The sequence below is a fragment of the Chionomys nivalis genome, chromosome 2 (assembly GCF_950005125.1).
Source record: "Chionomys nivalis chromosome 2, mChiNiv1.1, whole genome shotgun sequence".
NCBI lineage: Eukaryota > Metazoa > Chordata > Mammalia > Rodentia > Cricetidae > Chionomys > Chionomys nivalis.
Window position 1 is genome coordinate 59,030,470 of NC_080087.1, and position 25,189 is coordinate 59,055,658.

Consider the following 25,189-nt stretch of genomic DNA (forward strand, 5'->3'; position numbering starts at 1 on the left):
TTTTTGGAGTAGGTGTGGCCTTGTTGGAGGAAATGTGTAGTTGGGGTGAGTTATGAGGTTTCAAAAACCCAAGCCAGGCCCAGTGTCTCTCTCTTCCTGTTGCCTGGCTACCCAAATGTAGAACTCTCAGAAAAGGGGTTGAAAAGATGGTAAAAGCCAGAGGGAATAGATGTCTACATTGAAACAGTTGCAGACACTGAAGCTGTGACGACACTCACAAGACTTGGACAAGACCAAGCCTGCTCTATACCAGCAGGGATCAGGGAGGGGTTCATAGAGTCACGTTCCTCTCTGAGAAGCTACTGGCATTTGATAGTTCCTGAGGACAGGAGAGTTGGTTTTCTTTAAGGATACAGGCTCTACCCATGCTCCTGTAGACAGGCCAGACTCATGCATATACAGGCCGTGCTACATGGACTCTGGGTGTTTAGGGGAGAGAAAGCACATGAAGTTGGGAGGGAAAAGTGGTAGGGGGATAGGGAATGAATTGGAGGGGGAGAGAGTGGGAAGTAGATCTAATCCAAACATAACGTATGCATGTATGGCTATTAAATAAAATATCCTTAAAAGGTGGCCTCACTGAACAATGTTCAGGCCTAAATGGGACATCTATATCAAAGGCTAAGGGATCAACATGGAGGAGGGGTAGGGGAGGCTGTAAAGCCCACAGGTAGTAGAGTGCTGTCGCAAGACAATGCTTTCCAGACACAAGAGGGCAGTTGCATCCACAAACTCACAGTGGCTATGACGTCATACACAAGACCTACACAACATTAAGCTAGCTGAAACCCAGAATGGGTGACAGAGAGACTCTCAAAGTCCCACCCTTGCTGTGGAACTACTGGCAATGGCTGCTGGGGGGGGGGAACTATGATACTTCTCTTCAACCATTAGGGGCTACCCGTCCTCCAGTAGGTGACTCTACACCCATGAACACACAGTGGACAAAGCGGTGTGGGGAAGAGCCCCAGAAACTTGGGAAGGAAATGTGGTGAAGGACAGGAGAGGAGTTAGAAGGGAGGGAGTGGGAGGTGGATGTAATCAAAGCTTATACAGATATATGGATTTTCAAACAATAAAAATTTAAAAATGAGTATTTTTACAGAACAAGATGTCTGGGCTTAAGATATAACTGGGTAGTGGGAGGCATTCCTGCCATGCAAGAGATCCTGGATTTAATATCCAACACAGAGGCTGCTTCATTGTCCTCTGGAACAACATTGAGTGTGTTGTTAAATCTTGCTTTGTGTCAGAGGTTAAACTCATGGGAAGAGGGAGCCTCAGCTTAGAAATTGCCTCTATCAGACTGGCATGTGGGCAAGACTTTGGGCATCTTCTTGAACAACGGTTGATGCATCAGGGCCCATGCCATGGTAGCCAGTGCCATCTCTGGGATGGTGGTTCTGGGTTCTATTCAAAAGCAAGCTGAGCAAACCATGGGAGGAAGCCAATAAGCAACACTCCTCCATGGTCTCTGCTTTAGTTCCGGTCTCCAGGTTCCTGCTCAAATTCCTGACCTGTCTTCCCTCAATGATAAAATGTGACCTGAAAGTTATACAATAATAACAGTTTTGCTCCACAGGTTGTTTGGTAAGTGTTTTATCACAGCAATAGAAGGTAAATTAGGACACAATTCTAAGCAAAAGTGACCCTGATGACCCACCATGAGCAGTAAATGCTCTCCAAGCTCTTCCCCAGTAGAGGAAATGGGCTGTGCTGGGTTCAATAGCTGCTTGGTGTCTGCATGGAAGACACTGCATATCTACAAATAGAAATTCAGATTATGAACAAGGAGGAAATGTGGTATGTGTGTGTGCATGTGTGTGCATGTGTGTGTGCTTGTGTGCATGTGAGGGCAATGCTGATCAGCTACACACAGGTACTAGTTGTGTAAACTCATTAGTTAGACAGTCATGACTACATGGCTCTAAGTGGTGTACACATGGTTGGAAAATGGGAAAGACACACATGCAAAGCAGCAGGAAGAAGTTCTGACAGAACGTGAATAAAAGCTGTGAAAATAAAGATGCAATCAGAATGAAAGCATTGTGACAGTTCACACAGCTTCAAGGTGTTCAGTCACATTGGCACTGTGACCGATCACACAGCTTCATGCTACAGCCTCATTAGGAGTCCAGTCCAACCAGCATTGTTTGTTTTGTTCTATGGTCTTAAAGGAAATGAAACCCAGCCTTCCAAAGCTATTCTCATTCTAGATGGTTTCATTTACACATTTGCATTTCTAAAAGAATTGATACTTTATCTATTCTATTTGATTCAAATGATTGCTTATGCAGAGAATAAGTATGAACGGTGACATTTATGAAAAGCCCAGACATAATATATCGTCATGAATGTTAAAGTCAAGAGAGCTGGTTCTGGTCTCAGATCTGCCACCAGGCAGCCAAGTACACTTGGGAAGTCCCTTGAGGGCATCCGGTTCTCAAGTCTGACTTGGTAGGGCATGTGACTCTTAGCTGTGACTACTACCTTGGGAAATAAATCAAATGCAGACTAGACTTTACAGCACATCTACCAAATTTGAATCTCCAGAGGTGGAGCAAGATTGTGATCTGGACACAAGATCTGATGGCCTCTTCCTACACCTTGAAAAGCCCATAGCAGTTTGGGCCCATGATTAGGCTGAGTTGAATCCACAGCATCCTTTCAAAGGGATGTTGACTAGAGTCTGGCTGCCCGCGGTTACGATCTGCCTCCTATGGGCACAGACTGGGATATCCCAATTGTCCTATTTGGGTGTTAATAATTGACAGTAAGCAGGTTGCCTAATAGTAATAAAGTGTGGTGCTTTAACTGTGAGCTTCATTTGCAACGTGGTTAACCCATGGACTCAAGGATAATTATTTACTGGGTCACATTTATTGTTAGCAGTGTGCGTGTGTGTGTGTGTGTGTGTGTGTGTGTGCGCGCACGCACGCGTGACCTAGGGCTTCATTCATATTAGGCAAGCACTCTAACACTAAACTACACTCCAATCTATTGTAAATGGCTCTTGTGTATACATTTTAAGAGAGTTTTACTGTGTTGCTTAAACTGGTCCTGAACTTGTGGGCTCTAGTCATCCTCCTGCCTTAGCCTCCTGTGTAATACGCCATTTCACTCAGCTTAATCAAAAGTATATGTATTATCAAAAGCCTCTATTAGCTTCTGCACACAGGTGATAGGGAAAACCTCGTAAATGTTAACTCAGTATTGGCACAAATGTTAAGAATAAAATCTAAACTTTACCAAAAAAATGAAATGATCATCCTAACAGGGGACACCTGCTTTTGTTCAGCATCAGGAACAACCAATGGAAAGACTGTTTTTCTTTCTGTGGTACTGAGGAACCAACAGTATTGAGCATGCTAAGCAAGCCCTCTAAAACTCAACTGCACTCTTGGCTCCAAAAGATTTTTAAAACAGACCTCACCTTTATGATGCTGAAGGAACAGGAATTGGATCCTGTGCCAAAAATTCCAAATGACTGCACAGATATTTCAAAACCTATGACACCAGACACCGATTGCTGGTCTGATTCTTCCTGGGAAATTATTTATCTCCTAATATGCTTTCATAACACTTTAGAGAACTTCCTTCCTTACCATTTCCAACATTAGTGTGGACCACATGGATGCTACTCCCTCTAAAGTGTTGTGTCCTTGGCGTGGCCTGCAATTAGGCCCTGCAGTTTTGACTACTGACTGTTGCCCATGGACTGCTGTCAACACCCCTTTCTGCAATGCTCATGTCAAGCCTCTCAGATCTAATAGGCATGCTGCAGCTTGCCCTACCCTGGTTGCTACATGCCACTGTGTTGAGAAGTCCGATAGGCTATCCCTGAAGCTGAGGAGGGCTCTCTCATTCCAGGTCCTTCCTCAGTTCCTGGGTGATGTTTCCTTCTAGGAATGTATCTCTCCCTTCTGCTGCCTTACAGACAGCAGTTTGGATGCAGTGCTGGTTGTACACTGCAAAAAACACCGACTGCTGCTGTCTGTGCCCTGGTCCGTGCAACTGGGGACATCCAGACTTCCAACCTCTTAGTGCTACTTTGACTATCAGAGCCCTCCAGCGCAGGAGATGCCAGTCAGGCTGCCACAGAAGCCTGGTGACTAACAGATCTTGGTGTGTGGGTCCTCTGGTTCTTCTCCCCCAGGGGTGGCATAGCTCTGAGCTCAGTACTCTTTCCTACCTTCAGTTGCTTCTGTCCTAATGCCACGAACTTTCTGTCATAACAAGAAAAGATACTAAGAACTTAACTTACCCTTCAATTGCCCCTATAACAACTAGTTATCTTCTAGACCAATAGAACCTGGAGAGAGATCACTAAGAATAAAGGTGTATGCCACCACTGCCCGGCTACTAAGAACTTTTTATTCCAATGAGAGAAGTGAGCTATAAAGAGGTGACATGGTTTACATAAGTGACAAAGCCAGAAATCACTGAATCAGAAACAGAATTAAAACAGTTTTGTCCAAAAGGTCAGTGCTGATAACTCTCAAATGTATCAAAGAAAGCAGGATGATTTTATATTATATACACAAGTATAAGTGTATCTTATACACATACACACTGCTTATATTTGTATGCTGTGTGTAGATATGCATGCTATCATGTGTGCCGCAGGAATGTGTATACAGGTGCATGAGCAAATGTGTGCATGTTCTTGTCGAGGCTCAAGGTCGATTGGTATCCTCTGCCATGCTCTCCACCTTCTGCATTGAAATAGACCTCTTGCTAAACCTAGACATTGACATTTTGCTAGTCTGGGTAGTAGCTTGCTCTGGCATTCCTGTGTCTACACCTTCCTTTGCACTGAGATTTACAGGTGAGCCACCATACCCACCTGACTTCTTTTATGGATTCTGGAGACCTCAGTTCCATTCAGTCTTCATACTTGCATGACAAGACTTTACAAGCTGAGCTATCCCCCACCCTGAGAATGGTCTTCTATGAAGTCAAAAGACACATTGTGACTACAGAGAAGCCATAGATAGAGATGCCTTTCCTCCTTCCTTCTATTCTTCCTTCTTTCCTATGCAATTGCCCACATTGTTCTCGCCTCCACTGGTAGTAGCCATGATTACAGGTGTGGGCTACTGTACCTGGATCTACTTTTTTTATTTCTGACTCTTTACCATCAATAAGATCTTCTGGGCATCAGACAGGAATGGATTGCCTCAACATATGCTTATGATATATCTAAATTAATATAATGGAGATTAAATATAAGGACACAAGAAGTTCGTCGAAACATCATCCATTCATGAAGCTCCTTCCCATTATCTATTTGAGTAAAGCAGCTTTCTTTTCTATTCTATAATAGAATAGAATTTATTAGGTTTCTACTTAAAAGAAGTGTACAAACTCCAACCCTGTTCACTTATTTCATGACTCTGATGACCCCTTACTTTTTCCCAAGGGTCATCTCCATGATAATGCTGGAAATAACAATCAATAAAACCAATTTAGTTTTCATATATGATAGTTATTGTTGCTTATTTCATTTACAATACCACAAACTTTCCTATAACATTATAAACTTAGGCTGAGGGTAGTGATGAGCTCCAGGACAGTCAGGGTTACACAGAGAAACCTTGGCTCAAAAAATTATATATATATATATATATATATATATATATATATATATATATATACACACACACATACATACGTGTGTGTGTGTGTGTGTGTGTGCTCCAGGAGAGGCAGGGTTACACAGAGAAACCTTGGCTCAAAAAATTATATATATATGTGTGTGTGTGCGTGTGTGTGTGTGCGTGCGTGTGTGTGCGTGCATGTGTGTGTGGTGTGTATTTGTGTGTGGTGTATGTGTGTGTGCAATTCTGAAGGATTTTTTCAGTACTGAGATTTGAAAGGCCCTCACAGCGCCTATGCCCGCACTCTGCCCCCGAGCTGTCATTGGGCCTTTTTCACTTTGTATCTGATACAGAATCTCACGACTTTGTTGAAAATGGCCTTCAACTCAGTCTGTGACCCAGATAGACCTTGAATTTCCAAGTCTCGTGCTTCAGCCTCCGGAATGGCAGAGATTTGGTGCCTGTGCCACCACAGCTGGCTAAGATCGGAAGATTTTAAGATTACTTAAATTGTTATTTTAAAAGATTGAATTTGTTCTACTTAAACCAAATTAAGAAAGTAAAGTGAATCCCAGGGCTTCAAATTTCTGTCCTAATTATTTCCTCAAATACCTATTGGTTACGTAATGTGTCTGTACACAGGTGGAGGAATGAAATAGACAAGCGGTGACGGAAACATACCATCCCCTGCTCACTCCTCCCTCCATCAGACTCATCCAAATGGCTACCCCAGGGCCCTCGGACCCACCCCCAAGTTCATATGCATAGGAGAGATTAGATTCCAGCTACTTTGGGTTTCTCTTTCTCACCCAGGCCTTGATCACTGAGTTTCACAATCCCCGAGCAAGTTGGTGCGGCCCTGCTGGCCTATACTCTTGGCATTTGGAGTGTAATAGGGAGTTCAAGGTCATTTTAAACTCCAGGAGGGATTTGAGGGAAACAGGGTCACATGAAACCCAGTCTCCAAAAATAATAAAAATAAAAACAAAAATAAAAACAAAAACAGAATGTCTTGGGAATTTAAACAGCAGTCCTTTGAAACCTCAGGACCTTCAGTCCCCCCAAACCAAACTGGAAAGACCAATGTAATGCAAGAGCTACAAAGTGATCTCCCAAGCTTTCTGCCCCCCACTGGCTTGTCTTGAGAGGTGATGGGCATGATTTACAGTAACACCACTGGAAATGCTAAACCAGGAAGAGTAAGAATTACTACGGGGGGCATTTGAAACTGTCAACATTTGAGTTTTTTAATTGACTTATCTACTGTTACTGTGTAGTCCACCGGGGATTGAAACTTACTGTGTAGCTAGACTGACCTGAACTTGACATCTTCTTCTTCCAGTCTCCCAAGTGCTGGGATTTCAGGTGTATACCAGCATGCCCAGATCTGACATTTGAATTCACTAAATATGTGTTCGGTGCTATTCAGATTCTACTTAAGGAAAGTCTGGAGTTGTTATAAGTACACTATCTTGGTTGCAAATTGTCGTGTGCTGTTTGGGCACACTAAGAAGTGGCTCTGGAAGCAGACTCAGCCCTCACCATTTTAGACCCAAGAATGTTTATGTCAACTGTTATCCAAAACCTTTGTGCAGAGTCAGGCTGACTCTTGGCTCTCTGTAAGAGGGAAACAAGAAAAACAGCAAGTAATCCAAGAGTAGAAGTATTATGCCACTGATAAAGTAAACCATTTCTAAGGGAGGTCACTGGTGCTTGTCCTGTGATGTAATAATGTCCACAGTTTGGCTGGAGAGATGGCTCAGGAGCTTAAAACTACTTTCTGCTTTGTCAGGGGATGAGAGTTTGGTTCCTACTACCCATGCCAAGTGGCTCACAAGCACTTGTAACTCCAGCCCCACCAGGGAACCTGACACCCTCTTCTGGCCTTCCTGGGCACCTGCATGCACACACACACACACACACACACACACACACAGAGAGAGAGAGAGAGAGAGAGAGAGAGAGAGAGAGAGAGAGAGAGAGAGCCTCTGTCTCTGTCATGCATAGGAGAACACATACACAGACACTCTGTCTCTGACGGTCTCTCTGTCTCTCCTCCCACCCCACCACTCGCCACAGGAGTAAAAATAAAATAAATCTTAAAAATGCATACTCACTCATATTTGGTTTCTAGCCATGAATAGGGGACGTCGAGCCTATTATGCGTGGTCCTAGAGAAGCTAATTAAGAAGGTGAACCCAAAGAAAAACATTTAGGCGATGAAAGGAGACAGAGACAAAGACCCACATTGGAGCACCGGACTGAAATCTCAAGGTCCAAATCATGAGCAGGAGACAGAGCATGAGCAAGGAACTTAGGACCGCGAGGGGTGCACCCACACACTGAGACAATGGGGATGTTCTATCAGGAAATCACCAAGGCCAGCTGGCCTGGGTCTGAAAAAACATGGGATAAAACCGGACTTGCTGAACATAATGGACAACGAGGACTACTGAGAACTCAAGAACAATGGCAAGGGGTTTTTGATCCTACTGCACGTACTGGCTTTGTGGGAGCCTAGGCAGTTTGGATGCTCACCTTACTAGACCTGGATGGAGGTGGGTGGTCCTTGGACTTCCCACAGGGCAGGGAACCCGGATTACTCTTAGGGATGATGAGGGAGGGGGACTTGATGGGGGAGGGGGAGGGAAATGGGAGGTGGTGGTGGGGAGAAGGCAGAAATCTTTAATAAATAAACAAAAAAAAACAAAAACAACAACAACAACAAAAAGAATACACACATACATCAAAAGCATTAAAAAAAATGCATACACTGAAACAATGGAAAAGTAACCCAGAGGCTCAGCCATGGAAGGTGCTCTGCCAGGAACTCCGAGTGGGGGAATTTCAGCACAACTTCCCAGTCATTTCGGCGGGGAGATAAATGTCTAATATAATGATGTTATCTATCTGCAGCTTACTCCTTGTTCTTTCCCTGGGAGCCTCACCTAGAGGGGTGATCTGCTCCACCCAGGGCTCCTGATCCAGCTGGCTGCCTCACTGGGGCTTCCCCAGTGAATTTCAGGTTAACGTTTGTAAGTTTCCAGTTGATGATGTCAGCTTTTGTTTGCTCTCTCCATCAGCCACTCAGTCTTCTCTCTATCTCTGTCCACTCAACTGAGGATGCTCTGCTATCTGCTGCTTCTCTCTAGCTGACACTCTATTTATTCTGTTGTTCTTGCTCATTCAAAATGGAAGGCCTGTCTACTGGAGGTCACTCTCAACTGTACAGACACTGAACTTAGTGGGGGCACATTTGCAATCCCGGTGCTGGGGAGGCTAAGACAGGAGGACTGCCAGTTCAGGGCACGGCTATGCTGCATAGCAAGACCCTGGCTCATAAAAGAAAAGAAACCAACCTCCTTGAAAATGAATGTTAAGACTCAAACATAAAGTTCTGGTCAGAAGGGTGGCTGCTGGGGCAACAGCTTTGTGGGTTTTGTTCCACTGAAGACCTCTGTGTCAGGGCAGGGAAAACTCCAGACATGGAGACATGGAGATGCCTAGGAGCACCTCTCCTCTCCTCTCCTCTCCTCTCCTCTCCTCTCCTCTCCTCTCCTCTCCTCTCCTCTCCTCTCCTCTTTTTTCTTCATTCCACCCTTTCCTTCTTCTTCCTCATCTTCATTCTTTCTTTTTTTTCTTTGCTAAAGACACACTCTTGTTCTGTAGGTTTGGCCTGGAATTTGTTGTGTAGACTAGGCTGGCCACCTGCCTTCTGGAGGTGGGGTTAAAGATATGAGCCACCACACTCATTGTAACAAATATGGCAAGTACTTGAGAATTCAGTGGCCAACCAGGTGTTACTAACAAAAATTCACCATTTTCTACAAGTAGAATTTTACTTCACTAATAAAATAAAGCTTCTCTAATTCCATTCTGAACTTCATCATTTAGTTCTCTTAATATTACCCATATTGTTAAGGTGGGGGTGGTGCTGAAGGAAGAGGAAGATGGACATAGTCATGGGCTTGTGAGATAGTTCAGCAGGGAAAGGCATTTGCTTCCAAGCATGACAACAGGAGTTCAGTTCTCCATGCTCACACGGTAGAAGGAGAGAATGGATTCCTGCAAGTTATCCTCTAACCTTCATAGTCACAGAGCGGGATGCACGTGCGTGCATGCGCGCACACACACACACACACACAGACAGACAGACAGAGACAGAGGGACAGAGTTGGTGAGACACACTAATAGATCTGTTAGACTGCAAAACTCTTTTCTCTATTTTCTCATGAGATCTATGTGAAGCAATACCAAGTAAGCACTACATAAAACTCTGGAGTCCTGGAGTATCATCCTGACTGACTGAATGTCATGGCCAAATTCCTTAATCTGTGAAACAGACCACCAAACCAACAACCCTCTGGGAATATCTAGGAATTCCATGAGCTTTCTGTGAGCCATGAAGGCACGGTGACCTCATGGTCCTGGTGGAAGATGAAACGTGCAATTACGTATCCGCAGTCATGGTTCTCCACACAGTTGGCACTGTGGCTTGAACATCAAGTGTTCCTCACTTTCACAGGGTTGTGTGTTGAACTTGGCCTCTGGTTAGTCCTTTGGAAAGTGGATGAGTCTTGGGGGTTATAGCCTGGCCCCACTTTGGACCAGAATGCCTTGTTTCTGATCCACCTGCACAATGTGACCAGCTTCTAACTGGTCTTTTCTAACCTCTGCTGGCACACATATGACATATATCACACACACATATGCACACACAATAAAAACTTCCTTTGGGAGGAAAAAGGCTTAGAGAGTCATGTGACTCAACAGCGACACCCCCCACATTTCCACATTCACCTCTGTAACTATAAGTTTAGTCTCTTCTGCCATCAGTGGTTACTAGTAAGTGAAAATAATTTTGTATAATGAATTTTAAGAGAATTATCTTTCCATAGACCTATATTAGACTAAAACTAAAGTAATTCATTTCCATAGGCATGAAATAAAGCAAACAATGTCCTGTATAGATCATGAATACATGTATTCATATGTATACACACATACAGATATGTGTGTGCACATATACACATGTGTGTTGTAACAGACTAGGATTTTTAAGTAACCTGTTGAGTCCTAGGGTCTCAGTAGTCCACATGGTCCAGCTCCTGTCAATGAACATCCAAGCACAGCAGAGATAACTGTGATTTAAAAGTTCTCTGAGATGCTAATAGACCCAGTAAATTTGTTGATTGCTGCAGAGTTTGTTCTAGAAAAACCATAGACGGCGAAACAGAGCTGATGCAAAATCAAATGAAGTTGGCTGCCTGCATCGTGCTCCGTGCCTCCTTTTAAGGCTGAAAAAGACATTTCTCACATGTGCTCACAAATCCTGACAGTGCTTTCTCCAAGGGAATGTCTGGAGCCAACATGCAGAAGCATAACAACAATGCAAGTCTACACAGAGGACTTTATACATGGATGAGCAAGCCACCCACGAACAAGAGGGAAAACCCAAGGAGACTTACCAGGAAAGCCACAGAGGTAGCTGTAGTGACTGAATCAATAACATCCAGAGAAAATTTAAAAACCTGAGAACATTTGCCCTGGAAGGGATTCAACTCAGCTCTTAGGTATAGGTGCTGAAGGAATTGCCTCTTCTCCCTGTTCCTAAAGCAAGTTGCTTATCCCTCTATCCTACCCAAGTACTTGGATTCAATCCACACAATTTTTCACCAGCATCAGCTCAGACCTGAACTAAGTTAACTCTACGACCTGACTCTGAGTTGTCTTTCATCCTTCAACACTATAAAGCTTCAAAGCTGAAATACACCAAAAAGAGCACAGCACTTAGATTATGTCAGCTGGAATCACAACGGGGGCCAGATGGCACCCAACAAAGATGACCAAAAGGGTTCAAAAAACACAGTTTACAGGTAAGGGAAACAGATAAAAAATGACATAGTTCCTGAGCACTCCACAGTAGGAAGCGATTACTATCCCTAGGCAGAGGCAAGGGGAGGGGAGCAGTGCTGGAGTTGGCAAGCTGATGGAGGAAGGTCATTGGCTAATAAAGAAACTGCCTTGGCCCATCTGATAGGGCAGAATTTAGATAGGTGGAGTAAACAGAATAGAATGCTGGGAGGAAGAGGAAGTGAGCTCAGACTCGACAGCTCTGCTCTCTGGAGCAGACACCATGCTCCCCTCTCCCCGGCAGACACGATGAAGCTCTGACCCAGGATGGACATAGGCTAGAATCTTCCCGGTAAGCGCACCTTGGGGTGCTACATACATGAACAGAAATGGGCCAAGCAGTGTTTAAAAGAATAGTTTGTGTGTCGTTATTTTGGGGCATAAGCTAGCCAGGCAACCATGAGCCGGGCTGTGGGAAGAGGCCCACAGCCCCTACTACAGCAAGCTACCAGCTAGAGGCATGGTCCACCCATTGGAAGCTGTAGTCTTAAGATACTAGAGATACCTATGCTTATGGTGGCACTAGTGGAAAGCTCTGGAATTGGTCTAGATGTTCACCTAGATAAATGGATGAAGAAAACGTCGCATACATACGCATGTTCAGCCACAAAGAAGGATGAAAGGGTGACATTTGCAACAGAAATCCAGCACTACAAGCTTATCTACATATAGAGATCTACATCAGCATCTTTAAGAACTTAACCACTCACAAGGTTCAGCCCACTCCAATGTATCTTTCAAATGAAGACAATTCTCAACCTTATAACAAATTCTAACAACTTAAAATAACTCAAGACTTGAGATGTGTGTATGTGTGTGTGTTACCATATATGTGCGTTGAGATAGGGTCTCTCTATGTAGCCCTAGTTGTCCCAGAACTCTCTATATAGTACAGGCTAGCATCAAACTCAAGAGATCCACCTGTCTTAGTCTCCGGAGTGCTAGGATTAAAGGCGTGCTCCATCATGCCTGGATTAGATTCTTCCCCCTCTTTTATCCCTGCTCTCCTGATGTTATAAACACAACTTAACTTGCCACAGGTATTTTAACACTTCATGCAAATATAAATGAAGCCCTAGGGCTGTGTATGTGCATATGTCTATTTACATACAAACATATGCTGTGCACATGTGAAACCTGTCTTTGGAGAATGTATAGCTGCGATTCTAGTCATGCCCATGTGCACCTGCACAGACATCACCTGCAGCCCCCTGGAGCTCCTTTGGCTGGAGAACTCTTGAGAGCTGTAAATCCTTTGTCTCCTCTGAGGTATAGCATCCTTAGTCCTCAGACTCTCGCACACATTTAAATATGTTCTCCCTTATATCATAAAGGTGAGTGTGGAGACACTTCTTTGATTTAATGGCAGACATGCTTCTCTGGAAGGAAGATGGGCTTTGCAACTGTTTCCTATAGAGCCTGGAGTGGTTCCCCACCCCACAGTGTACCCCTGGGCCCAGCACACGGCAAGTGTTCACCATGTTTGCTCAGTGAAAGACTTATAGTGCCACACTCACAAACACTGTCACTGAAGACCATATAACACAGAGCATGATGTACTCAAGAGGCAGAAGGATTGCCATGAATTTATGATCATCTTGGGGTATGTAGTAAGTTCCAGGCCATCCTGCGCTGCAGAGTGAGAACCTATTTTAAAACAAACAAAAACGAATAAGTGACAGTGTGTATGGGGGCAGAAGGAGGGAGAAAGGCAATCAATGCATGAAGAAAAGAGACAGGAAAAGGAGGGGAACACAAAGTAAATAAGTAAAGAGGGGCCGATGAACTGGCTCACCAGGTAAAGGTGATTGCTACCAAGCCTGATTATCTGAGTTCAACCCCTAGAACTTGCACAAACAGTAGAAGAAAACCAACCCCTACCTCAAGCTGTCATTTGGCCTCTGTGACACACACACACACACACACACACACCAAATTGTTCCCTAATTGTGCACATTGCAACCAGGGGCCTCAAGCTCCTGTTACCCTAACCTCCTAGTCAATATGGCTGCACTGTGGACTGTGAGCAAAAATATATCCTTCCTCAAAAAAAAAAAACAAAAAGAAAAACAAAAAACAAAAAAAAACCTACCAAATACACAAAAATAAAACCCACAGTTTAAGTAAACGGGCATAAATAATGTAATTATTTCAAGGGTTTTTTTTTCTGAGAAATGATTTCATACTGTAGCCATGTTGCTTGAACTCCAGCAATCTTCATGTCTCATCCTTCCATGCGCTGGAACTGTGAGCATGTGCCACCATGACCAGCTACTTGAAGGATTTTTATACACCCACTTTTATCAAATGATCCACACCTTCCAAGTCAACAGTATCTTCTACACATGTGGACTTGGGAGGGCCCACAATTTCCTGCCTCTTTCAAAGGATAGCCGAGCATGTACAGAGTATCTCCAAGTCGACAGTATTTCCTATCCACGTGTACTTTGGAGAGTACACAGTCTTCTGACTCTGGCAAAGGGTGGCCAATCCTGTGCAGAGCCAACACCCTCAACATCCCCTCTAGATTCTTCACATATGCAAAATTATCAGAAGCAACAAGTTTAGTTATCACTCCAGGGTCAGAGTCAGCGATTCTCCCCAAACCACCTGTCACAGGTGACCAGGAAAGAAAGATAACCCATGATTTCCCAGGGCATGTGAATGTTTTCTCTCTGAATAGTTCCCTTTTCTACAGGGGCCCATAACGTTCAGACTGTCAAAACAGAGAAACTCTCTTTCCTGGGTTTTAAAGGTTAAAAACAGTAAATGGAACCTTGATTTCTTCATCCTCCTTTTTTTGAAACAGCTTCATCTAATACTGTCTGTGTCTCTAACTCACTGCAGCAAAAGATGACCTAGAAGTACTGATTCTCTTGCCTATACCCCACCTCCAATGCTGGGATTCCAAGTATGCATCATCATGCCAGGCTAGATAGTTCTCTTCTACCTCGTATGCATAAACTTGGCCAATAGGCTAATTTACTTTCCCAGTGATGTGGTGAAAATAGCGTGAGTTCAGGTATCACAAAGAATCGGGTTCAAATATCGTGTTGCACTTAGTCATCTATTTCAGATTCTGTTCTCTCAAAGGTCAGTGTAAGACTAAATGACCCGCTTTGCACAGATTAAATAATATACTGCATTGGAAAGCAACTGTCATGTAGCAAGCACTCAGTATCTGGGCATGCCCCTTGGCCTATTTCTTTCTCTTTTCTATTTGTTTGTTTCTTTGTTTTGAGACAGGGTCTATGTCGCTCTTGCTGGCTTCAAACGCACAGAGTCTGCCTCTGCCTTTCAAGTGCTGTGATTAAAGGCATGCACCACTACACTTGACTAACCTATTTCTTTCTGACCAAAGTTCCTGTGCTTATTTAATTTATAGGAGAGGCCGATAATTATCTGGTTGAAAAGAATTCTTTGTCCATTATCCTAATGTCATGTCTATTTTCCTCAGAAAACATGTCTAAATTCAACTTATTGTCACTTTTGCCCATTGTTGATCATTATGGCATTAGGTTGATCATAATGGCATTAGGAAAGAAATCTGAAGCTTCATGTTGGTGATACATGTCTGAAATGCCAACATTTGGGTGGTGGAGGCAGGAGGATTGGGGGAGTTCATGATCAGCTCATATTAAGTTTGAGGTCTCTGTGGGCCCCAGGAGACCCTGCTCAAAATAAATAAATAGTGTGTGTGCGTTCCTCTTTAACTTCTGTAGACCTTGTGATGAGTGGAACTGGGGCCCAGGCATGTTTACACTCAGAGAAAGGCAAGCAACAAGCCTGTGTAAGCAGGGGCGACCATGCAGATAACCCCTTCAAAAGTTATGATTCATAAGGGAATGGCAATCCCCTTTGAGGCATTTCTTTTTAAAGAGCTTAATAAAAATTAAAGTACCGAGAAGGGTACAATTAACTCTTAACAATGCAGGAATGCCAGGACATCTAGAAACTTCCTATGGAGTAAGATCAGGACAAGCTTAGCATGCAAACTGGCAAGAGTCAACTTTGAGCAAATTCCAGGCATTCCATCACTCACGCTTTTCTTTCATCTTGAATATCCAAAATCTTGCTTTCAGGCCAGCCTGTTTGAACATGCTCACCGACATACAGGAATACAATGCTTGTTTCCATTCAAAGATGATCCCAGGAAAGACTCCTGATCAATAATTGTCTAAGGTCCCAAACTTGTTTTGGAGCCCATTCGAAAACCAAGTATCTTTGTACCCTGCCCTTGCACTAATTGCATTTTCTTGGTTTATAGACAACAACAATTTTCAGGAGAGTTAACAGCTGGGACTCAAGTGAACATTCATGAAGCAGCAGAGCCAAGTGTGGCTGGCAAGGTCTGGAAAAGCTTCAATACACAGGCTTGAAAAGGCCTGCTCCTGTAGTCACGTGGCACACAGATAAAGAAGGCGCTTCGACTTGGGTGTAAACAGGTGCTCCTAAAGAACTTCTATCGAACCTTTTTCTAATTGCAGATACAAAAGCAACCAAACCGGGCATTCACGGGTTATTTATGAGTCCGTCATCATCATGAGAATGTTTAAACAACAAATCATAAATAGAATACGGTATGCCACTGACATCAAACCCTACAAAGAGAGTTCCTGCATATGGCATAGAAAAATCCAGGCTGATTCCATAATTGCAATGACAGTTTGTCACTTTAAAATCTGTTTGTGACCTAGCATGGTTGTGTATACTTTTAATCCCAGTACTCAGGAGACAGAGTCAGGCAGGTCTCTGTGAGTTCAGGACTAGCATAGTCTTTATAGAGAATCCAAGGTCAACAGCCAGAACTACATAGAAAGACCCTGCCTCAAAGAACCAATAAATAAATAAACAATTAACTCATCAAATCTGGTTGTAGGCTGGAGAGATGCCCAGTTGCTAAGAGCTTGCACTGCCCTTGCAGAGGACCTGAGTCCAGTTCCTATTACCCACATCCAGTGGCTCACAATTACCTGTAATTCTCTCTATCTGGGGATCTAATGCCCTCTTCTGACCTCCACAGGCATTGAATCCATGTACAAATACACACAGAGACACATAATTTAAAATAAAATAAATACTTAAAAATAAATTAAAAAATCTGTTTGTATAGATTTTTTTTTTTTTGTTTAGGTTAGTTCACTATGGTGACAGGGAAGGGACTACTTAGCAGAAACTCTGGAAGCTTTGACCATGTCAGAAACCTGTCTACACAGCAGACATCAGTTAGCTACGAGTGACCCAAATAGGGGTCAGTCTTAGAGTTGTCGGTTATGAAATAAGGGGAAGATTTCCAGGGGCATGGTTACCAGAAGTAGGTGAATGATTTGAGTTCTGTCAAAGGTGACATGGGCTGGGAGTGGTGGTACAGCCTGTCACCCAAGAGATCCCGGAACAGAGTAAAAACCAAAGCCTGACATTTAGTTCTGCTTCTTCTCTTCATGTTTTCTTCTCTGAACTTTAGTTTCCTTCTCCACCCAAAAGTGTGGGCTTCGCAGGGCCCTTCTGAGCCTCCATGGGATGATGTAGCAGTGGGGTTGATAATCTGAGAAGCATAGGGTCAACCTAAGGAGGAGCCTGTACTTGGCTGATGAATCCTCAGACATACATCAGGTAGAAAATTCACCATGCAGAGATCTGCAGCTCCTGCGCTGAGTGCTAAGGCAGTTCTTGAGAAATCATGATATCCCTACTTAGCCTAGCACCCACTGCAAATGTAAAGAATCCTCTGAACTTGCATTCCTCAGCCTGTGCCCTACTGCCACAGAGAAAGGCTGGGCTCGAAGACAGGTTCGCCTCTTGGTGATACTGCTTCCTGAAGGCTGGGCCAGGGGTTCAAAGAAAGGATCCAAACACAATATTTCCACTTATATATACAGCAATTTCTAAAGATGTTTATTGTATGTTTATAAGTGTCTTGCCTGTACATATGTCGGTGCATCTGTGTGTCTGCAGCGCCTTTGGGGGCCAGAACACAATGTCACCCTAGAACTGGACTTACAGATAGTTGCTAGCTACCCTGTGTGTCCTGCAAACCAAACTCCAGTCATCTGCAAGAACTGCAGAGCTCTTAACTTGTAAGCCACCTCTCCAGCTCCTGCACTTCCTTTTCTGTATTAGCCAGAGGCACAGCACATACTCAGCTATAGCTTGGTGGGAGAAGCCAGCATTACTGTGAATGGGATTTTGGGTTTTACTTACATAGTTGGGCCTCTTCATAATTTGTCAGAATGATGCTCTAATGCGAGAGGATAACTTCCACTGAGTAGCCCATCCAGAATACAACTAGCACACATATGATCTGCTTTGGAAGGCAGAGGCAGTAGGATCTCAAGTTCAAGACTTGCCAGAGATACAGAATGGATCAAGACCACCCTGGGCTATTCAATGACATAGTCTCAAGATTAAAACAAACAAACAAACAATAATTTTTAAAAAACCCTTTAAAAACTGACAGAAGTGGTAAAGGAGGAAAAGAATTTGCTGCCAAACCTGGTGACCTGGCTCAATCCCTGAACCCCATATAGTGGAAGGACAGAGAAAGTGATTTTGATTTTTAAAAGTTACCTTCTGAACTCCATAGACATCCACACACAAAGTCACACTCACAGTCACACACACAGTTACACACAGTCACACACACAGTCACACATACACATAATTAAATAAGATGTAATTTTAAATTATCTATGTGGTAAAGTTCAGTGGTACAGTGTTTGTTTAGTATGAGAGTTCCTGGGTTCCCAGTACCACACAAACACACATGAAAATGCAAAGTACAAACTCATACTTCAGTGCCCTCTGGGTAAAACACTAGAATTATTTATTTTAAAATGAACGTGGGAAAGATGTATGTTGATGTGCCAGGCATTTTGATTATGAATATAAATCTTGGTTTTAGTGGTGATTTTTTTTTCAAGATTGAACCCAGAGCCTCACCCATGTTACATCCTTAGCCATAATATAGATTCCTGTAGCCCAGCATTTGGGAGCTGAGGATTGATGTGAGATTCTCCTCTGTATGCTGTGAATACCATTGGTTAATAAAGAAACTGTCTTAGGCCTGTGATAGGGCAAAAGAGTAGAGCTAGGTGGAGAAAACTAAAAAGAGTCAGGGAGAAGCCATGGAGCCACCTTCTTACTACAGAGGATTGCAAAGGCCAGACTAAACAACATAGCTTCTGTCTAAAACAGATAGAGAAACAAAAACAAATGAAAGGAGGTGCAGACAAAGCCAGACCCTCCCAGCAGGAGCTTTCAAGAGATCCAGACAACAATTCAGCAGAGCACTCCAAAGGATAGCCTTCTTAAGTTTGTGAATCCTCTGCAACGTCCAGACTCCTGAATTTCCAGTCAATGATTCTGTAGGGGCATCACTTTAACCTGCTCCTTCCACCAGGGCTTTGATGTCAGTTTGCCACATTCTAAGCTTTATTCTAGGTGCCAAAATGTGAAGCGAGAACTGAACTAGACCCTGGGTCTGAAAGCTGGAGAAAAGCATGACTGTACAACCCTGGGTGTGTGCCTTGTGGTTCCAAGTGCCACTATGAAATAAAGATTTTAGGCTCTTCTTTAGATCTGGGATTGAATATAATTGAAGGCAGTCATAACCCGAAGAAGATGCGGAGCCTTTCATGATTTGTATATCAGGGAATAAAAATCTCTCATGAATTATTCAGTATGAGTAAAATTTCATGAGAGGAAAAAAAATACCTTCTGCTTCCTCAAGATAATCCTTCTTTTGACCTCGACACATTGGATTAAATCTTCTAGTTCCGCACTGAATGCATCATATGCTCCTTTACTGAGTTTCGTGCACATGCCCCACCCTCCACTAGACTGAACTTTTCTTAGGTGACTCTTCCAGTTCCTAGTATCAGTGCTTCATGTTTGCTGACTCTAAGCAATGGCTCTCAGAAATTCAATTCATCTCATCATTTCAATAATATAGAGGCTTAGCAGCGTAGGATTCAAGAGACCTAGGGTTCAATCCCTAGAACACACATAAACACACACACACACACATAACATATACAGAGACACACATACAAACATACTCATACACATAAACACACAGACACATACACATATACATACATACACACATACAGAGGCACACATACAAACATATTTACACACAGCCACATACACACATATACACAGACAGATATACACATATACACACATACACATATATACACATATACACAATACAAAAGGGAAATTTTGGCGTTAAAAAATCAACCCATAATCCTGGAATAAAGATAAGATTATATGGCTTGCAGCTGGACAAACTCAGAGAATCCAGGCCCCGAATAAACTCTTTCACAAAACAGATCATCAATTAAAATGGGACAAATGACTTTACCCACTAAGCCTGTGCTTGTCAACCTTCCTAATGCTGTGACCCTTTAATACAGTTCCTCATATTAAAGGCACAAACCTTTAATCCCAGCACTCAGGAGGCAGATCTCTATGAGTTTGAGGCCAGCCTGGTCTACAAGAGCTAGTTCCAGGACATGCTTCAAAGCCACAGAGAAACTCTGTGTGTGTATGTGTTTTGGATACATGGTCTAACTGTGTATCTCTGGCTGGTCTGGAACCCACTCTCTAGCCAGGCTGGCCTTGACCTCACAGAGATCTGCCTACCTCTGCCACCTGAGTACTGGGATCAAAGATGTATGGCACCATACCCAGCTTTTAAAAAAATGTTGTTCTTTTTTAAGAAAGAAGAGTGAAAAGGAGAAATCACAGTCATTATCAAGTACTCACTATGTGCCAGTGTTCTACACACTTGACATGACTCCATCTGTTTACTTGTACAACTGTTGATCCCTTTTTCTGAATGAGGATATTGTGACATCAAATGGTTCCAAACTTGCCAGGATGACATAACTAAGTGTCACAGTAGGCAGGGATTTAAATTCAGAGAATCCAGGCCTTGAATAAACTCTTTTACAAAACAGATCATCAATCAAAATGGGACAAATGACTTTACCCACTAAGCCCGTGTTTGTCAGCCTTCCTAATGCTGTGACCCTTTAATACAGTTCCTCACATTGTGGTGACCTCCAACTATAAAATCTTTTCATTGCTATGCCGTAGCTGTAATTTTGCTGTTATGAATCATAGCTATCTGATAAGCGGATATCTGATATGTGACCCCTGTGAAAGGGTCGTTTGACCCCCAAAGGGTTGTGACTCACGGGTTGAGAACCAATGCAGCAGGCCACTCTGGCCACTGCTCCTCGGCGCACAGCACACACACTGCTGGCCCTCTGATGAAGATAATAATGTATGACATGGGAGAAGCTTTGACCCCAGAGGGCAGTAATTATTTCTGTGAAAAATAACACAGGATTAGCATGCTTGCCACAGTCAAGGTGGAAAAGACTTGAAGACTGAACCGTAGGAAGAGACGCAGCTATAGCCAACCTATTTTATTTAAAACACCTGGCTTTTAGGATGTTCACACTAAAGCCACAGATATTCCCACAATACAGAACTCTAGGACTTCCAGGCATCTTTGCAATGGTCAGCTCTCCTAGCAAAAGAAGCACTTCCCCCATCTTGCCCTATTTCCCCACTTCTCCTTCTATAGCTTCGCTTTTATGATAGTTTCAGATTCACCTTTGAAACAAGTAATACATTAGTCTCCATTATCCTGAGGAGTAGAGGGAAGGTGATTCCAAGACAGCCCACTGGGGACCCTGTTTGTGTAGGGGGAAGGGACATAGAGATTGATTTTATTTTGTTTTCTAATACAACTGGCCTCCACATCACAACCCAGCATGGACTGCAAATACAAAAGAGGAGGTTGGAGAGTGGATAACGATGCATAGAACCCACATTCTTTATGCTGAACCTCTAATCTGGCACCTACAATACCTGTAACACCAGCTCCAAAGGACCCAATGTACTGGGATGTCTATGCAGTGCACTCACTCACACACACACTCATATACACATATACATAATAATTAAAAATAAACATTAAATTAAAAACAAAACAAAAGAGAACATCCTAGTGAAAAATACTACACCGTACTAAACATATACAGCTATTTTTCCTTGACGTTATTTCATAAGATATTTAACAACAACCAGTTAAATATCTTACATTGTATTAGGAATTAAAAATAATCTATAAATTATGAAGTATATGGGAGCAAGGCATGATGGTGCACAGCCTGTATTCCCAGTGCTTGGAAGGCTGTAACATAAGGAGGCCTTATGGAAGGCCGGTTCCAGTTCAGCCTGGACTATACAGCAAGACCCTAAATAATAATAAAAACAACAACAATAATAAAGTATATGGTAAGAGCTGGGTACAGTGGAAGCCACACTGACTTGACATTTGGCCATCCAACGTCAAGAACTTTCTCCCAGCTATAAATGAAATATTTGTAAAGATGCTGTGACTAGAAACATATTCCAAGGACAGATGAGTAATTTATTTTTCAGAGCTTTTGTTAGTTTTCTGAAGGAAAGAATGAAGTGTTTCCTCATTGGCCTAAAATACATACATAAAAGCTCTAGAAGGAAAACCTTCTATTTGCCATTTCACCACCAGATGTGTTTTCTTTTGAATAAACTACCAAGAGTCATGTGTTGCCACATTTTGATGAACAGAAAACAGGACTGGGATTCCACTGAGCCAATCATCAATTCTGATAGGATAACTGAATAGCTATTACACTTAAAATAAAATAAGCACAAAAATCAACACATAACTTAAAAGTACATCGACTATCATTACCCTTTGCTTTTTTTTTTCTTGGTGTTGACCAGTGAACCTAGAGACTGGCCCAACTAGGCCAGCACCCTGTCACTGAGGTATAGTCCCAAACCCTATATTTTAAGAACTAGGTACTCCGTAATTTGTCACTGATTCTATTGGGGACATTTAACCCGGGGCCTCCATTTCTCTATTCTTTTAACAGAGTCAATCATTTTCTCCTCCCTTGGATCTGGAGGCTAATATCCATGAACATGGGAGTCTTTATGATTAAGGCACTAAAATCAAAATAATTCCAGAGCTCTAAGGCATTCCTAGAGGCATTTATAGTCATGCCAACCCTTCACTGCCCTTCTGCTCTTTGCAGCTGCTGGCTGGTGCAGAGTACTGATGAAAGACAAAACTAAGGGCCCCATCATGAGTCCCTGTAACACGTCCTGAGCCAAAGCTGAGCGGCCCGGACTCCGTGGCATAGTTTCGGGGCAGGAAGAGCCTTGCTAGACAGGGTGAGCCTAGGCTAAGAGAGCGGGCGCGGGAGGGATCTGCACAGGCAACGCTTACCCGGTCTCACCGAGCCCCGTGGGCGGGTGCGGGACGAACACCCCACAATTGGACCGCGGAGACTGCTTCTTCTTGGAGCGCCAGATGTGGAAGGTGGGGTGCTTCTTGGGGGCCTTGGACGGGCTGGCCTCCCTGGATCCGCCCGGCGACGGTGGCGACAGCGGCATCTCCTCGTGTGCCTCTTCTGCCGGCTGCTCCGACGCAGTCCTCCCTGGACCCCAGCCGCGGTGGAAGAACTCACCTGGGCGCCAGCTCGCCCGCCTTTCCCAGTGTGTTGCCCGACCCCGCCCACTTCTCGCCCTGGCAGGGGACGGAGGAGGGATAAAGGACAAGGACCTGAGAAGGCTGGGCTGCTGGAGCTCCGCGGAGCAGGGCCGGGCCGCCCCATAGCGCCCCCGCGCGGCCAGGGCTGCAAGCCCAGGTGCGGCCACCTCGGGAGCATCAGGTACCTCCGGCCCGCCCCTCGGCTCCGGCTGCGGGGCAGCGACACCTATTGAACACTCCTGGAACAGCGTCCCCTGAGCCTGGAGTTGGTGGCCTCTCTTGGCCTGTGTCTGACTGGCTGCTTAGCCATGAACTTCACCTGGGGAAGGATGGGAGAGGCACGTCCCCAGGCCGCGCCCCATGGCAATTAGGACTCCTTCACTCTGGGTGGCTGGGCAATCACGGGCTGGGTGGTTTCTGATGCTGTTTGTAAACACGAGAGCCAACTTCTCCGGTCCTCAAGAGTCTGAGTAATTAATTTGGACGCACATCGCATAAAGTACCAAGGGATTAAAAAACACACGGAGGAGGACATTCCCAAGCTTTGCAGTCTGAAAGGGCTCTACATATCCCTCACAGCGAATTAAAGGTTAGTCCCATAAGGTACATGTCATTTGTTTTACTGCTCATCACTTTCTTTACTGAAGCGGCACTGAGATGAATAGGTAGCATGGCAGTGCTTTTTTTTTTGATTTTCCGCCACAGCAACGTTTATTAAGAACGGGGAGGGGATCAGTCCTTCTTGGCCGCCGCCTTCCTCATGGCAGCCAGCACGTTGCTCAGCTCCTCCCGCTTCCTCTTGGCGCGTATGTGCGTGCCCACCCGCTTCTTGCTGAACTTGAGCGCGTGCTTGTCCTTGGACACCTTGAGCAGCTCCGTGGCGCGCCACTCGCTCGTAGGGCACGAAGCCGCACACCTCCCGGATCATGTCCCGCACGAACTTGGTGTGCTTTGTGAGGCGCCCGCGCCGCCGGCTGTGCCTGGCTGGCTTACGTTCTTCGTCACCTTGTGGCCCTTGTTGAGGCCCACGGCCATGGGGTAGCGCAGGGCCATGGCTGCTCCTCTCCGATGGTGGCCGATAGGAAGGACGGCGCCGCGCGGAACCCTGGGATATCTCGCATGGCAGTGATTTTAAGCGACAGAGGTACACTGGGAATTCTCTGAAGAGCATTAAGACCACTGTTTAAAACTGAACCCCACCACGCTGCAATGCCTTCTTCTCTTTTTGGAAGATGCAGCTCAGGCCTTCATTCCTTCACTTATTATCCAAGAGCATGCATTGGTATTTCATTGTTTCCCTACAATTATGTCAAGATATCAACTACAGATAGTTACAGCATACAAATCGTGCCAGGCATGGTGGCATGTGCACCCGTTGATCACAGCACACTTGGGAGGCAGACACAGATATTTATTTGTAAGTTCAAGGCCACTTGCTCTACATAGCTATTTCCAGGACTGTCATGGCTCTATAGAGAGGCTCTGTCTCAAAAGCAAAACAAAAATACAACTCAGGATTTTTCATATTAACTGGTTGAGGTGTAAATGTTTTCAGTGATGGGCAGATGACATGGTCCTACAAAATCCTTTTGCAAGAACCTTTTAAAATACACAAAAGTTGGGGCTTGGAGCTGAGTGATAAATACTTGATTAGAAATCTAGAAGCACAGGTTTGATCCTAACTGATAAAGAATTAAATAAAACAAATAAAAACAACACAGACCAGATAAAATGTCACTATAAAAACTGCCTCTACTTCAGAATTTCTCTCCTATCCCTTCTGTGCGTGGATGCTCATTTTGTAAAAGTCACCCATTATTCCAACCTTTCTCACCAAGGGACAACTGCCTGTTCTTGGACTCCACTTAAAGGAATCCAAATATGTGTTCTCTTTCTTTGAAACTCTCACCATTTACCCAATATTAATCTGTGGACATCATTCATATTCCTGCTTCTAGCCATTTTAAAGCTGCTGTAGACTGCTATTGCATGGTATGACTCTACCACAGTCAACTGTGGGTGGCTGTTTAGAGTGAGGGTTGTCATGTTGGGGCAATTATAAATAAAGCTGATTTAATTCTCAGGCACTGAATGAATAAGCGTTCACTTCTGT

The 25,189-nt window shown here is 44.0% G+C and overlaps 1 protein-coding gene and 1 pseudogene across 1 annotated transcript in view; both read right to left on the reverse strand.

Annotated features, from left to right (window-relative positions):
• Crybg1 (crystallin beta-gamma domain containing 1) overlaps window positions 1-22,979 on the reverse strand; it is a 195,187-nt gene extending 172,208 nt beyond the window's left edge. The window contains exon 1 of the mRNA XM_057762700.1: window positions 22,813-22,979. Within this exon, the coding sequence (XP_057618683.1) occupies window positions 22,813-22,979 (167 nt within the window). The remainder of the gene's footprint in view (window positions 1-22,812) is intronic.
• Window positions 22,980-23,808: 829 nt separating this feature from the next.
• Window positions 23,809-24,140, reverse strand: LOC130870319 (60S ribosomal protein L36-like; annotated as a pseudogene).
• Window positions 24,141-25,189: the final 1,049 nt, after the last annotated feature.